The following is a 14,846-nucleotide window of genomic DNA, read 5'->3' on the forward strand; positions in this document are numbered from 1 at the left end:
TTAAGGGGAGGCCAAATTGTTTTATTTAATTTTTTAGTGACCAATTAGATTTTTGGCAGAAAGCTCTGCTCTTTCCTTTTTTTTTTTTCTGTTTTTTTTTTTTTAAAGAATCAGCAGTGCTCCAATTGATGGCTTGGAATTTTGCTCAAATTCCAGTTAAATTTTAAAAACAAACAGATGGAACAGGAAATTCCAGATATTGTTTCCAGAGCAGAGAGTAAAACTTCACATTTGTATGAAAATTGCATGTTTGTACTCAGTTGGGACAGAGAAATGTCAAACTATTGTCAGTAGTGCATGAATAGAACATTCACATTTGATCTGGAACCTTAAAAGCAGAAAGCTGTACTCTCCTTCCAAAGTTTTCATTACCTTGTGCAAATTGAGTCAAGTCTTCATGTGTCAAGCACACACTTAAAATTGTCCATTATTTTATATACAAGACATCTACCATTCAGGCAGTGCAAAATACATCCTTTCATAACAAAACTAAAATGTACCTCTCAAAGTTATGAACAAGAATATACACATAGTACACGATGTACACTATTTACATGACCATAAAAAATATAATACAAGGATTTTTTGTCGTGGTTTTTTTTTTTAAATGGTATTATAAGACTTGACAAGTCTCCTGCAATTTTCGTTGCAACAAGGCATGGTTTAAGTTTCCTGGATGGAGTTTTCTTTGTCAATTATTCAAGGGATCTTGGAAACTACACTTGAACTTTTAGGAGAGTTTTCAAATGGACTGCCATCAACTCCCTGTTTTGGTCAGATGGTTCAGCTGTGCCCCCTACCCAGTGGCTAGGAGGCTTTGGAAGGACACTGGGAGATGGTGGGTCGCTGAATTTTGCCCCAGCGTAATTTTCTTTTTGGCTCGCTTCAGGCAGGGCGATAGGTTTCTTGGACTTGGCATTTCTGAAGTTCTCTGTGTTTTTAAGTGGCTTTTTCTCCTGCTTCTGAACTATTTCTGGCGACACAGAATCTTGCCAAAAGTTCTCTATCTTTTTTGCGGAGGTGATCTTTGTCAGTGGCATGTTACATTTACTCTTCTGCCTGTTACTCTTTGGTTGTTCACCCAGGTGTAAACCGTGAACAGGCTGGCTGTGGGAGATGGCAGCCTTCTCAGACTTTCCCATCTTGTTCTTTAAGAACTGCAGAGACAAAGAAGTCACGTCAACACACGACCCCTCTCTCTTCCTCATGAAGGAACACACAGCCGCGACACCCGCTACCGGGGCATCTGCCAGCACAATGAGGAACGCGCCTCCTCGCAACAAAAGCGATGCGCAGCCACAGAGATGCGGAGGGGGCCGCCCTCACGGTAGAGGGAACGGCGGCCCGGCGTTAGGGGCCATCCCCGCCGCCGGCCGGTCCCACGGGCAGAGCCGTGTCCCCGCCGCGGCCGCCATGGGGCGCTGCGGCCGCGGCACGTCCCGCCTGCGCGCGCAGGGGGCCGCTGGCGCGCGGCCAGCAGGCTAAATCCGGCTGTTGCTGGGCGCAGCGGCGAGCGCCCATTGGCGGAGCCCAGCGGCCAATGGCCACGCGCCATTTCTCCCCCGTCGCCCTCTCCCCCCCCTCCGGCCCAGTCCGAGCGGCGTAACGGAAACTCTCCCCCACACACACACCCCTCCGCCCGCACCGAGGGGCCCCAGGGAGGGGGTGAGCCGCTCGCCGCTCCCCGGCGGCCTCCCGGTGATGAGGGAGAAGGCGGAGGGGGGTGGGGGGGGGAGCGTGGAGAAGTGAATAGAAGTAGTGGAGTCCCGTCTTTACCTCCTTCCTGAGGGGTTTGCTGGGCGCTGGTCTCGAAGGGGCGGGCGCGGGAGGTTCCTCCGGAGGGACCGTTACCAAGCTGGGGACGGCTGCGGCTGGAGGCGCAGGGTGAGGGCGAAGTTCGCCCGGTGCGTGCGTTCCCAGCGGGGTCCTCCTCCCCAGGCCGGCGCGGTGCTGCTGGTACTGCTGGTAGCGGCTAGGCAGGAGACCCGCGGGGCTGGGCCGGATCTTTCCCCTCCTCCGCCGGACTCTCTTCAGCGCGGGCCTCGCGCTGCCGCCCGAGCCTGCCAGGCAGCAGCTGGGCTGGTTCTCACAGTTGCTGTCCCCCCGCCTGAGCCGCTGCAGAAGAGCAGAAGGCAGCCGCCGAGGGTCTTCGGTGCCCGCCGAGATCCGAGCCAGGAAGGGCGGCGGCGCCGTGGTGGTGACCATGGTGGGACGTGGGTACCCAGAGCTGTACCGGGAAGAGGGGGTCGGGCCCAGGGTGGGGGGGATGAGCGGGTCGGGTCGCTGGGGAGTGTCTGCCCGGGCTTTGTGGGCTTGAGATGGTGGCGCAATCGGATCCGCTGCTAGGAGAACATGGCGGGGGAGTGAAAGGAGCAGCCAGCGGCGCCCCCGTGTTGTTACCCGAGCGGGACACGCCCCCTTCCGCCCCCGCTCCAATCGCCGCGCGGGGACGGCGAGAGCGGCACGCCCCTCCGCCGGGCGCAGCCAATCCGAGCGCCGCGGCGGCCGCTCCGGCCCCGCCTCGGCCAATCAGAAGCGACACAAACAGTTGGGGCCCCGCCCGCTTCCGCAGGCCGGCCAATCCGGACAGACACAAACAGCGGGCACGCCCCAGTCTCCAAGTCACGGGCCCGCAGTGCGAAGCCGGAGGGCGGTTCTCTGCCTGCGAGCGCTGCCGGCCAATCGGGCGGCACACAAACAGCCGCGGCCGCGCCTCCTCGCTCCTCGCGGCCAATCGCGGGGGACGTAAACAGGAGGCGGCGCGCCCCCTGGCGGCTAGCGGCGCGCCGTTGGGCACGCACGCGTCGCCCGCCATGGAGGTTCCCGGCGGGCAGCCGGCCGCGGCGGCGGCGGAGCGGGAGGAGGGCCCCGGCCGGGAGGCGGCGGGGCTGAGGCGGGACGAGCGGAGCCTGGAGGCGCTGAGCCTGGCCGCCGGCGGCGGGGCGGTGGCGGCGGCGGCGGGGCGGCAGCTGGCAGAGGGGCGGCGGGCGACGCTGGCGAGCGCCCTGGAGCTGGAGGGGACGGTGCTGCGCGAGGGGCGCCTCACGCAGTTCGTAGCCAACAACCTGGAGCGGCGGATCCGGCTGAGCGGCGCCCCGCGGGGCGAGCCGGCCCCGGCGGCGGCGAGCGGCGGCGGCTCCATCCCCGCCATCGACCCCGGCGCGCTGCAGGACGTGGTGGCCCTGGCCGGGCAGGTGGCGGCGCAGGTGGACGAGCTGCTGCGCAACGTGCACTGCGGCCTGCAGGCCCTGACGGCGCTCAGCGTCGGCTGCATCCAGACGTACCGCGACGGCGTGGAGAGCCTGGGCGAGGCGGCCGACCTCAGCATCCGCGCCATGTACGCGCTGGTGGCGCGCTGCGAGGAGCTGGACCGCGCCATGCAGCCCGTGCCCGCGCTGGCCAAGCGCATCCGCGACATGAAGGGCACTCTGGAGCGGCTGGAGGGGCTCTGCAAGTAAGGCCGCCGCCGCCGGGATACCGAGCGAGGAGCCGCCGCCGCCCGTGCAGAGCCAGCAGCGCTCCCGTTGGGCCTTCGCCGGACGCTGCAGTGGGGCTCGCCCGGGCCCCGGCCCGCCGTCTGCCCGCCTTGCCAGGTTTGCCTCCGGCGGGGCTCGGGCTGCTGCTGTCCCTCTCCTACAGCCCCGCATACGGCGGCTTCAGCCCTCCGCCTGTACGTCCTTTCCTCTTTCTCTCTGCCCCTGTACGAGACCACCCGATGTCGGTGGCCAGTTCGCCGGTGTTAATCGGGAAGAAGTGCAATGTTGGCAGCCGATGAAGGAAGAGGGCCCAGTTGAAGTCGCGGGGTAAATGGCAGGCGGTGCTTTTTAGCTTCGGCTCCATTAAAGAATTTGGATTCCACATGCCTTATGCTTTCTATTTATTGAGGGCTAGGAAAAACTAACCCACCTTAATTAAAATGAGCTGTTAATAGGGTTTTTAAACCAAATTTATGATGGTTGTGAATACCTGCTTGATGCTTAGAGACATATGTGCTTATTTGTAGTTGACTTAGTGCCTGACGAATAATTCTCACTTCTGCCCTTACAGCAAACAAACACCCCAAACGCTGTTGCCTCTTACAGGGCACAGCTGTAAGAAAAGATACGAGGGAATTTAATGTATATAGCAAAGACACGTGCTTTCTGAGATAAACTCCATGGAATATAACTGAGGTTCAGATAGAAACATCGATATTCAGAGTTCTGAATAAAAGCCTTCAGAGAAAATACGCTTTGCCTCTATTAGTCTGTACAGTTTTCACAGTGCAGAAGTTTAAATGGCATCACTGTGAAACAATCCTGTGGTTCTGTTGTGGTAGTTTACTTCAATTAGGAAAATATTTGATGAGCTGAGGAATGTGAATATGTGATGACATTAACGTGGGTGTGTGACTGACATAAAATGGGTACTTTGGGAGAATTTATGTGTATAACTTGAAGCTTTTGCATATGCATTACTGTATGCAGAAGTGATTTTGCTGTATCAGTAAGTATTTCCTCTGAGGCCTGAGAGTAGCCAAATTCTCTGCTTGCTATGGTTCCTATGCAACTAGCCTCATGGACGATGCTCTGAGCAATCCGTTTAGGTCACAAATGCCCTTGTAACAACATGTCAGCAGAGAAACAATCACTGTGATCTTATGTATGTGTAATGGTGCTTTTGGTGACCAGCAGCTCTGAAATGCCTGGGAACGAAGGTAGCCAGAAATACAAAGCAAGCCCTTTAACTTTCAGTTGAAGTGCAGAGAGGTTCATGATGGGTGCAGCTCTACCCCACCGTAGTCTCATTAAAAACACTGAGTGAGGGATGCTGTGCTTCTGCAACAAAGTGAGTTGGTTTTCTGCCACTCTGGTTTGCATAATACCAGTCTCCGGCTTAGTTTGGGATTTTGGACATGTTCACGTCTTTTCCTTCAGCGCAGGGATGTATTTCAGGTGTGCCCTTCCAGCCCTGGCAATGGGAGATGGCTGGAAATGGGTTGTGCCAATGTAGCGCTCTGTGGTCATAGCTCTCATGGTACTGTCTTCTGGGGTATAGCTGTGTCCCCAGAAAGGGACCTGAGGTCTAGTAGAGGTTAACAGAGCAAAAAAGGAGAACTTGACTGCCCCTGCTCATGGGCCTAGAAGACCATAAAGATTTCTAAGCACCACAGCAACAGCTGTCCTCTTAATAGCTTTGGGGTGTTATTCTTGGGAAAGTTTGAAAATGTGTGTCATGGAGATGGAGTACTTTTGCTAATTATGTTTTGTACCTGTCAAGAAGATAAACCAAAGTTTGATCTTGCTTAATTTGTATTGAAATGCACAGGAAAGACCTGCAAGCTTATTTGTATAGCTGCATCATATGTACAGCCACGCTTTATCCATACAGGCTACGGTGAAGCCTTCAAAGCATCTGCATTTCGGTATGCTGTGGATTTTAAGTAGCATTTTGTGTTGCAGTCACCTACTTTCAATGCTAATCCTCTGCTAAAATTGTCAAGACTGTAGAATAAAATCGTTGCTTTTATGGTTTTAATGGTTAATGATTAGTTGTTGAAGTGTTACACTTCTTAATTAGTGCTTTTCTTATTTGGTAAAATAATTGGAAAGCTAATTTGAACTCTGCTCCTGCATCTGCACAGAGAGCCATTAATGTGATTGCAGAGTTAGTTTCAGTCCAGGTCCTCGGGCTGTAATTTCTGACAGTGATGTCAGTCATGTGATGAGAAAGGAATGACTGGTGAATTACAAGCATGAAGGAAGTGATAATTACACTGTTTGGGTTTGTTTCGTAATGCCTGTCTGAAAGCTTCAGCTTGTTTGAAGGGCAGACTTCACTGAGCTTGGTGAAGTGGCTCCTGTTCCCAGATGTCTGCCTCGTACGTTTGCCATCCATGGGGCACGTACGGCTGAAATGATGAAAGCCTGTTCTGTGCCACTGAAGTTGGTATCAATATGTTATGTTATTCTATAGCTGCCATTGTTTCTATCCCCCCCAAAATGCTTGCCAGCGTCCTTTGCTGCAGGAGTGGTGATACCTGCCAGTGCCTGTGCCAGCCCTGCACATGGAGTCCCACGTAAAGCACTTGTGAGCTACGTGCAGCTGGTGAACCTGGTCCTGCTGCAGCCAGACATTTTTTGGTGCTGCCTCTTTGATCTGTGTTAAGGCTTTGTTGTGCATAGTCTGTGTTCATTCTGGCACTTTCCAACTTTGAGATGTTGAGTGTGAAAGCTTTCTGATTGTTTTAGCCTTGTTTTTTTGCTTAAAGGGTCAGTGGGCAGAATAAAACCATGTTTGGATTTTCCGAGTCGTGCTTAGTCACTCAGCTTTACCGTTGGTCTTGTTTTCCTTTCCACACCAGCTGCCAAATGAACTTTTATTGTTAGGCAAGGTCAAAGAAAGTTAACAAAATAAAATGACGTGGGGAGCACTAAGCCAAGCCAGATACAGAATTAGCTGTGTGCCAGGAGTAACTTCCCTGCTCTGATAACCGCCAGTGACTCTGTAAGGAATTAGGTTACTCTCTTGGGAATTGGGTTAGCCTGTTAACTTTTTGTTTCTTTTAAGACAGTTGTCACATCTGACTATGGAAATCTCTTTTTCTGATGAAAGTGTACTTGGTTCTGCTTCATCCAATCTTGTCAAACAGTGAGGGGGGAAGGGATCACAGAATCTCTAGGGTTAGAAGGGACCCAGGAAGATCATCCAGTCCAAACCCCCTGCCAGAGCAGGACCACCTAGAGTAGGTCACACAGGAACTCGTCCAGGTGGGTTTGAACATCTCCAGAGAAGGAGACTCCACAACCCATGTGGACAGCCTGTTCCAGTGCTCCCTCACCCTCAGGAAATAAATCTTTTGGCTGAAATGTCCAGTTTTATGATGGTTCTTACTCTCATGAGTAAGGTCTGACTGAGGTACCGGAATGAGGTACATGAGTGGAATCCAAGAGCATACCTCCTAGCATTAAAAATGCAGCTGTTTTGAAATGGTTTTAAATAGCACAACTGTACTAACAAAAGACAAAGCCCTTAATTTTTAAATCTTCAAAATTAGCAGCAACTTTCCAGGGGAGTAGATCAGCTCTTCTAGCAAACCGTTAGCTGACACTGAAAAGCCTTTAAGATAGAGGCTTCTTGCAGTAAGTGTCATCCAACATGGGATAGCTTCATGCTGTCAGATGCCACACTGCCTCATTCTGTTCAGCACTGGTGTCTACATCTGAAAAAAAAACCCCAAAAAGCCTTTAAAAGATCAGCAGATTGTGTTTATGTTGCTATCACAACCTCCTTTTGTTGCTAGGAAATTGCTTTGAGAAAAGAAGATTCCTATGGATATCATAAAGGGTCCATTTAATACCTTTTTGTGAGTATTGTCTCCACTTCTGACACCACCCAGGAAACATATCCTGGATTCTCCTGCCACACATATAAGAGCACAAGGGGAAGTGGGAGACACAATATTTCTGCTTTAGAAAGTTCAGTGCAGTTATTGCATCAGATGCAGGAACTGAAACTAGTCTGTGTTTCTCATTTGCTGCTGCAGCTTGGTGCCTGGGGAAAGCTTTTGTCATCATTGTTCTCTGCTGTTCAGAGCTCCAGAAGTAGAAACGTGATCAATAGACTTGAGCCCCGAGTTTCCACCTTAGAAATCAAGATCCTTCTGCTCCTTGTTGCAACCACAGTAGCATGATGTCTTTGTCTTGAAACAGGAAAAAGTACAAAGAATCAAAATTCCAAATCTTCCTGGAGTTCTGGTTTCCTCCTACTATTTATACACATTAGAAGCAGTGCAAAAAACAAACCAAAAACCTCCCCAGCCCCTGCCAAGATTGCTAACTGATCCTCTTCCCAAATTTCATAGGATCAGAGAATCTCAAGGGCTGGAAGGGTCCTCGAAAGATCATCCAGTGCAACCCCCCTGCCAGAGCAGGACCACCTAGAGTAGGTCACACAGGAACTCGTCCAGATGGGGTTTGAATGTCCCCAGAGAAGGAGACTCCACAACCCATCTGGGCAGCCCCTTCCAGTGCTCCCTCACCTCAACAGGGAAGAGGTTTCTCCTTGTATTTCTTTGGAACCTCTTCTGTTCCAGTTTGTACCCATTGCCGCTTGTCCTATCACTGGCCATCACTGAGAACAGCCTGGCTCCATCCTCCTGACACCCACCCTTTGTGTATTTGTAAACATGAATGAGATCACCCTCAGTCTCCTCCACACTGAAGAGCTCCAGCTCCCTCAGCCTTTCATCAGAAGGGAGATGCTCCATTTGAGATGATGTGAACAGGTCTCAATAATAATTATTAGCTGTCAAGATGGCACTCGCAGTGTTGTAGAATCCTGATGAGACTTAAGCTGAGTTGAAAGAAAATAAAAAGACTACATTTTAATTACTGATAGGGTTGAAGATGTGGCAGTACACAACACTTGCAAAACTGGCATCTGTTGTTTGCTCTCAGGGTTGGACTGCCATGTAGATCAGAGAGGCTGCAGTAACACTCATTAACTGGGAGAGCAAAAAAGCAGAGTGAAAAACAACTTGGGTATTTTTCTAGATTACAGGTAGAAAGTGGTGTCACTGTAATTGCTCCTGAAACTTGAGTTAATGTTGCTGTGATTAATTACCGTGAAGTACCTTTGTGGAAAGCTGATTTATTTCAGAGTGGGGTAATAAGTTATGTTGTTGTTTTCATGAATGCTAGTTAAGAGAAGGATCCTAGAACTTTGTCCAACACTATATTTCTTGTCTCACTGTGACCCAACCATAATTTTTCCTTGTTTTCTTTATGGACAATGCTGGAAAAATTCCCAGCATTGAACTTGCTGTTCAGACAAAAGAGCAGTGCCCAGCGAGCTGTTAGGAAGTGCTTTGTTAAGGACAGCTTCCTTATCTGCAAGTACCCGTAAATGAAGGGGAAAAAAACATTCCACAAACCTGCCAGACAGTCATTTCTAATTTTACAGTGGTGTAATAATCCTGAGTATCTGGTTTGTCACTGGGATCGTTTTACTACACTCAGTAGCAGGAAAAAAAATCCCAGGTTGCAATCTTGGCTTTTGAAGAAATGAGCTTGCTTTCTGTGGTCCAATACCAGCAGTGACGTTGTGCAGCCATTTTCACTCTTGTCTGAACTTGAAGGGTTGCCACTCAAGGAAATGCTAACCTGAAAATAAAGTCCTTTAAAGTCAAAGTGTCACCTGACCTTGTTCCTCTTTCTGTTCTCACTGCCCACGCAATTTGTTTGCTGGCTGGATTTTTCTTTTCAGGCTGGGACTTTCCAGTGATGTGTCCTCAGCAGGAAGGAAAGGGCTGTTTCTCACTGCTGAGCAAGACTGGGATTTTCCATCTTCCAAAACCTCTTCCCGTGTGCCATTTATACTTGGTGATATGGATCTAGTTTGGTTTTGTTTCTGTCTTTAAAGAAAGAGATGTGCAACTACAAGCCTTTCATCTCTCCTGCTTTGATGTCATCAGCTTTCTTTTGTCTGCTGAGAGCAACTGGGGAAGTTACGACAGCTCTGTGTGTGTGTCCCTCCCCCTGTTCACCATTTTCCACAGCCTCCAGTTGTACTGCATTTCCCCCCTGGCAAAACCCTTTTTCTGGACCTCATCAGTTCTCTGCTATTATTTCAACCCGCTTATCTTCCATCTTCAGTCCCATGACTTACTACATCAGTGCTGTTATCATACTAAGGCACCAACTTTCTTATTTAGCTCAGTTATGTCCTCTTACAGTTGCCCTTGTTTTTCATTCATATTCTGGCTCAAGTTCAAAATGTTTATCTGCAAGTCCTGGATGCCTACCTGACTTATTCTTTTTTGATCTCACCTGTTCCTTCATCCTTTACAATCTCTTAGTAAATTGCCTTCTGCTTGTTTTTGCTGTGCCTTCCTTGCAAAGCCTTGTGTCTGAAATACCCACTCTTGTTTTTAAATTGACTACAGCTGGGAAACTGTGTAGACAGCAGATTTCTGCTTGCTCCACTAAGCAGAAGGCATTACAAAAATAAACATCTGTAACTGAAGAAAGCTTCCTCTCGTTTACTTGATTCTGATTTACTTTAATAATATGCCTTGCAAAAGAATACTGGTACAATTGTGTGTGCCGTGATGTATCTGGGAAGAGATACTGCTGCTTACATAGGCTCTTGAGGATGGGGTTATAGAATACCAAATACCATGTGACATGGAGAGGTGATGCAATATTTATCAAATACGTGCAAGTCCCCAAAGCAAACAATGTTGGTTTTCCTTTTAATACCAGAAAAGAGTAATACTGAAGTAAAACTACTGCTGTATGGCATTCTGGTCTCCATGGTAGCTTTTGGTACATAACCCATGCAGGGTTCTCACTGTCTTTACTGAGAGCTGTATGTGTTTATGTGGATGTTGCAAAACTGAATAGGATTTGTTATATTTACTACTTGCAACAAACCTTGGAAAGGAATGGTGGTAAAGAAGGATAGGCTTGAATATTAGGTGTTCCTATGTGACCTGATCAAGGTGGCCCTGCTTCAATAGGGGGGTTGGACTAGATGATCTCTAAAGGTCCCTTCCAACCCCTGCCATTCTATGATTTTATGAGTACAGAATATGCCAAACCAGATCCTCCCATTTGTTCACCAAGACACACGTGTGCATACTTCAGTATGGCAAATAAATTCCTTTTAAAGAAGATTATTCTTCCCTTATTTTCAGTGATTCACCATCATGAACAAACCAAAGGACTAATTCTACTAAGTGCTAAAATACTGTTTGAAACAACAAGAAGAAGCAGCTGCACTGAGTTGAACAGCTGTAAGGAGTCAAGCTGAGAAGATGTTAAAGTTCAAGCCTTAGTAACGCTCTGCTAGGCAGTTCTTAGTAAGTACCATCTTTTTACTAAAGTACCTATCAGCAACAACTGAAAACCTTCAGTCCAACCAAATGCCAGGGTCTGTTTCTTCCCCTTTAACTGAACTGTAATGTAAGTAAGTGAGGTAACCGATTTGGACATACTGTGAAGTACGAGTCATGGAACATGTTTCCACTATGTGTTAATATAAACCAGGAAAATTGTGTAACTTGTTGATGACTACTAGAATTTACGTAGCACTGTAGAAGTTTTTGGTTGCAGCATTCATTCAGCAGCACTGGGGGTTGTGAAATCACAGGCACGTAGTCTTTTCACTCAGTTATTTGTGAGCTGTGCTTCAACATAGAAGGGAACACTTTGTCACACAAATAGTTGGGTTTCACTAGACAAAACAAGGACTGAAGCAAAACTGTTATTTTTTTTTTCCTCTAAGAATATCTAAGTGAGATTTTAAGTATCTTGCTGATAGCCATTTGCAGAGTATTTGGGAAACAAAGTCTGGGGTTGAACACAGGGAATCAGCTTCTTGTTACACAACATACCCTCAGCAGTGTGACTTGTCACTGTCTGTTAGATTCTGTGTCACCTCTGCAAAAAGGCAGCTGGATGATGCAAACACAGGAGAGTTATATCAAAATGTTTATCTGTTACACTGGTTTATTAATTAAGATTTTTTGCACTGCTGTCTTACTTTATGCATACATGCACAGCCAGCTGTGCTAGAAAGCTGAAATAATTGCAATTTGGAAACCTGTTCGATAGCAGGCATGGCTGAAAGTGAATTCCCACTGCAAAGAGCATTGTTTATGAGTCACTGCAGAAATGGCATGCCCCTGGGGCAGAAAAGGATCAGAGATCCCACTGGGAGATCTGCAAACCTGGCTCCAGATTGCTTCTCTAGAAGTAAGAAGAAACAATAAGTAGGTCAGGTGGTGGGTTGTCTGTATTGCAGTAGATCTGCCAGGCAAACATTCACTGCATCCATTATCTCCCTTCAGTGACAGAAACTACTTGATCTCTGACATGATTAATACCATCAAAAGTGGACACACTTTTGTTTGTCATGCTTTTGGATGCCATGGTTTGTGTAGAAGAAAATAATATTTAACATCAGACTGATGCTGAATGTGATGATTGAACCACCTTTGTGGCCCACACCCCAGAAAAAGAAAAAGCAACTGACAGTTTTTTTGTACATGTGGTTTTGGCACCCAAAGGTAAAAAGCTGCTTTATAGTGACAGAAGGTGTCAGTAACAGGAAAAGAACACAGCTAGATCAAGAACAATGGTGGATGTAACCATAGTTTGCTGACTGTGGTTATACAATAGCTGTCCTGGGTTTAACTTTGTCTTGGACTTTTCTACACTGGAAAGCTTAAAAGATCCAGCAATAAACTTCTCACATGGTTGAGTGGAATGTTTGTTTAAAGATCTGGGTTAATAATGTCAGTTTTGTAGTCGGTATGTCACTAATCTAAGAGAAACTGAGGCTCAGTGTGATACTTGGTGGCAATGCCAGGCATGTATTCAGGCAGCCTTAGAAACTAGTGTCCTGTCCCAGCCCTGCCCATCGAGTACATTTCTCTCACAAGTTCATCCAGGTTGCTTATGCAGCCACAAAATTTACCAGAGCAAGAAATTCAGCCCAGCTGAGCCTAGCAAAGAGGGAGGGGGAGGCTTGCTTGTTTTTCTGCTGCATGGGTTCCCTGCCTTGTTTCACTGCACAAACAGTTGCTCAGGGAGGATTCGTAATCAACAGTGGAGAATAAAGGGTGTGTAAGCTTGACGCTAACAGCTGAGATAAGGAAAGTGCTCAGGGAGGGCTTGCAGCTGCCAGCACTCATGTCATGTTGACCTACAGCCTACAAAAGTGTGTTACTTGTGCTAGTGTTTGGATTGCTCCCAGGAAAGAGGCCCATAGTTGGAAGCAGGGTTGCACTGGAAGGAATCATAGAATCATTACTGTTGGAAAAGACCTTTAAAATTATCAAGCCCAACAAATATCTTCACACTGCCAGGCCCATCACTAAACTAAACCACATCCCTCAGCACCTCATCTGTGTGTATTTTTAATATCTCCAGGGATGGTGACTCCACCAGCTCCCTGGGCAGCCCCTTACAATGCTTAACAGCCCTCTTGGTGAAAGAGTTCTTCCTAATGTCCAATCTAAACTTCCCCTGGTGCAACTTGAGCCCATTTCCTTGTGTAGTATCTTATTATTGGAGAAAAGAGATCAACCTCCCACCTCACTACAGCTCCCTTTCAGGTATTTGTAGAGAGTGACCATGTCACATCTCAGCCTCCTCTTCTCTGGGCCTAAACATCTCCAGCTCCCTCAGCTGCTCCTCATCACACTTGTTCTCCAGACCCCTCACCAGCTTTGTTGCCCATCTCTGGACACGCTCCAGCACCTCAGTCTCCTTCTTGGAGTGAGGGGTCCAGAAGTGGACACAGTATTTGAGGTGCAGACTCACCAGCACCAAGTACAAGGGAGCAGTCACTTCCTTGGTCCTGCTGATCACACTGTTTCTGATACAAGCCAGGATGCCCTTGGCTGCCTTGGCCATCTGGGCACACTACTGGCTCATGTTCAGCTGGCTGCCAATTAACACCCCTGGGTCCTTTTCTGCAAGACAGCTTTCTAGCCCCTCTGCCCCAAGCCTGTTGTGCTGCCTGGGGTTATTGTGGCTCAAGTGCAGGACCGTGCCCTTGGCCTTGTTGAACCTCATGCAATTGGCTTCAGCCTATTGCTCCAGCCTGTGCTGGTCCCTCTGAAGAACCTTCCTGCCCTCAAGCAGGTCTGTGCATCCACCCAGCTTGGTGTCATCATCAAATTTACTGAGAGTGCACTCAATCCCCTCATCCAGATCATTGATGAAGATATTAAACAGAACAGGCCCCAGCACAGAGCCCTGGGGAACACCACAGGTGACCGGCTGCTAACTGGATTTAACTCCACAAAAAAAGGAGCCTTAGCTTTTAATTTTTTGTTGTTAGATACATAAAAACTCTTTTCTGAGTTGCTGAGACTTCAAATACCAAGTGGGTAAAGGTTACCTAGTCACAGCTTTACCCATATGAAGCTGGTACAAACTGCAGTGGAGAGAAAAGAAAACAGTGCAGTGGGTTGTGTTTTAGGACAGAATGCCTTGTTTTTCTAAATTCTATCTGTTTCTTCTGTGGTACTTAAACTTTGCATCTAAGACACAAATAATCAAAACAGGCTTTCTATTTTAAACCTGCATACCTTTGTGGATAACCAGTGTTGTGTCCATACTGCTTATACTCATTTGAGACTCTTGTCTCTGTGTCATCGTCCAGTGCTTTATATTTAATAAATCACTGTACCTCTGCTGTTGTGCACCAATGTTTGCTGGCACATTTTTCAAATTCTCCATGTTAGAGAACATGTAGAGGTGGAGCCTGAGTCACAGTCCACTGAGACTGATAACAGTATTTCACTGAAGTTTAGAAGACTTAGAACCCATCACATAGTGGGTCTCTGAGAAAACATCCAGTTGTGGTAAAGAACATAATACTAAACTCATTTCAGCAGACCTGCCTCCCAGTACTTGGAAGAATATGTGGAGACTTTTCTTGCTAAAGGGATTTTTGAAAAGCAGTTTCTGTAGAGCAGAGGTAGATAGAGGAATTGACAAAGTGACTCTTCTAAAGAAATGTTAACATTTCCAGTAACAGCCTGCACCCTTTCAGCGAGTAAAGATCATTAGCCAAAGCCCCAGACTTCAAACTACTCAGAGATCTGGGAAATCCATTTCACGTAAGTACAGAGTCATCTTTGTACCTCCTTCCCTTTCTCAAGGTCTCTCTGAGTAACTAAAAGTCCACCTGGGCAGGCCAGTTTCATAGCAATCCTGAGCAAAGGTTTGAGTACAAGGATAACAGCTTTCTTTTTTGGTATTAATCTTAGCTTAGTTACAGCAGGTAAAACCAACAGGAGAAAGAACTGGCGTGGACTTCAACTGTAGCTGTATGAACAGCAATGGATC

At 47.8% G+C, this 14,846-nt stretch overlaps 2 protein-coding genes across 2 annotated transcripts; one reads left to right on the forward strand and one right to left on the reverse strand.

Moving 5' to 3' along the window:
- On the reverse strand, positions 1–2,403 carry PNRC1 (proline rich nuclear receptor coactivator 1). Its single transcript, XM_061989427.1, has 2 exons — positions 1,777–2,403; positions 1–1,157 (listed from the first exon to the last, which is right to left on the reverse strand). The coding sequence occupies exons 1-2, from the start codon at positions 2,203–2,205 to the stop codon at positions 717–719; spliced, it is 870 nt and encodes a 289-aa protein (XP_061845411.1). The 5' UTR covers positions 2,206–2,403; the 3' UTR covers positions 1–716.
- Positions 1,792–5,524, forward strand: BORCS6 (BLOC-1 related complex subunit 6). Its single transcript, XM_061989426.1, is given in 3 exon segments — positions 1,792–2,387; positions 2,389–2,647; positions 2,650–5,524. Coding segments are annotated over 3 exon segments (1,137 nt in total). The 5' UTR covers positions 1,792–2,318; the 3' UTR covers positions 3,459–5,524.
- Positions 5,525–14,846: the final 9,322 nt, after the last annotated feature.

Source organism: Colius striatus, chromosome 2, assembly GCF_028858725.1.
Source record: "Colius striatus isolate bColStr4 chromosome 2, bColStr4.1.hap1, whole genome shotgun sequence".
In the NCBI taxonomy this organism is placed as follows: domain Eukaryota; kingdom Metazoa; phylum Chordata; class Aves; order Coliiformes; family Coliidae; genus Colius; species Colius striatus.

What these genes read in the sequence shown, in the direction of transcription:
- PNRC1 (XM_061989427.1), bottom strand. Translation starts at nt 2,205, where the DNA reads ATGGTCACCACCACGGCGCCGCCGCCCTTCCTGGCTCGGATCTCGGCG. An exon ending in GCAAACCCCTCAGGAAGGAG is followed by an intron (nt 1,158 to 1,776) that starts GTAAAGACGGGA and finishes TTGTCTCTGCAG; the next exon opens with TTCTTAAAGAACAAGATGGG.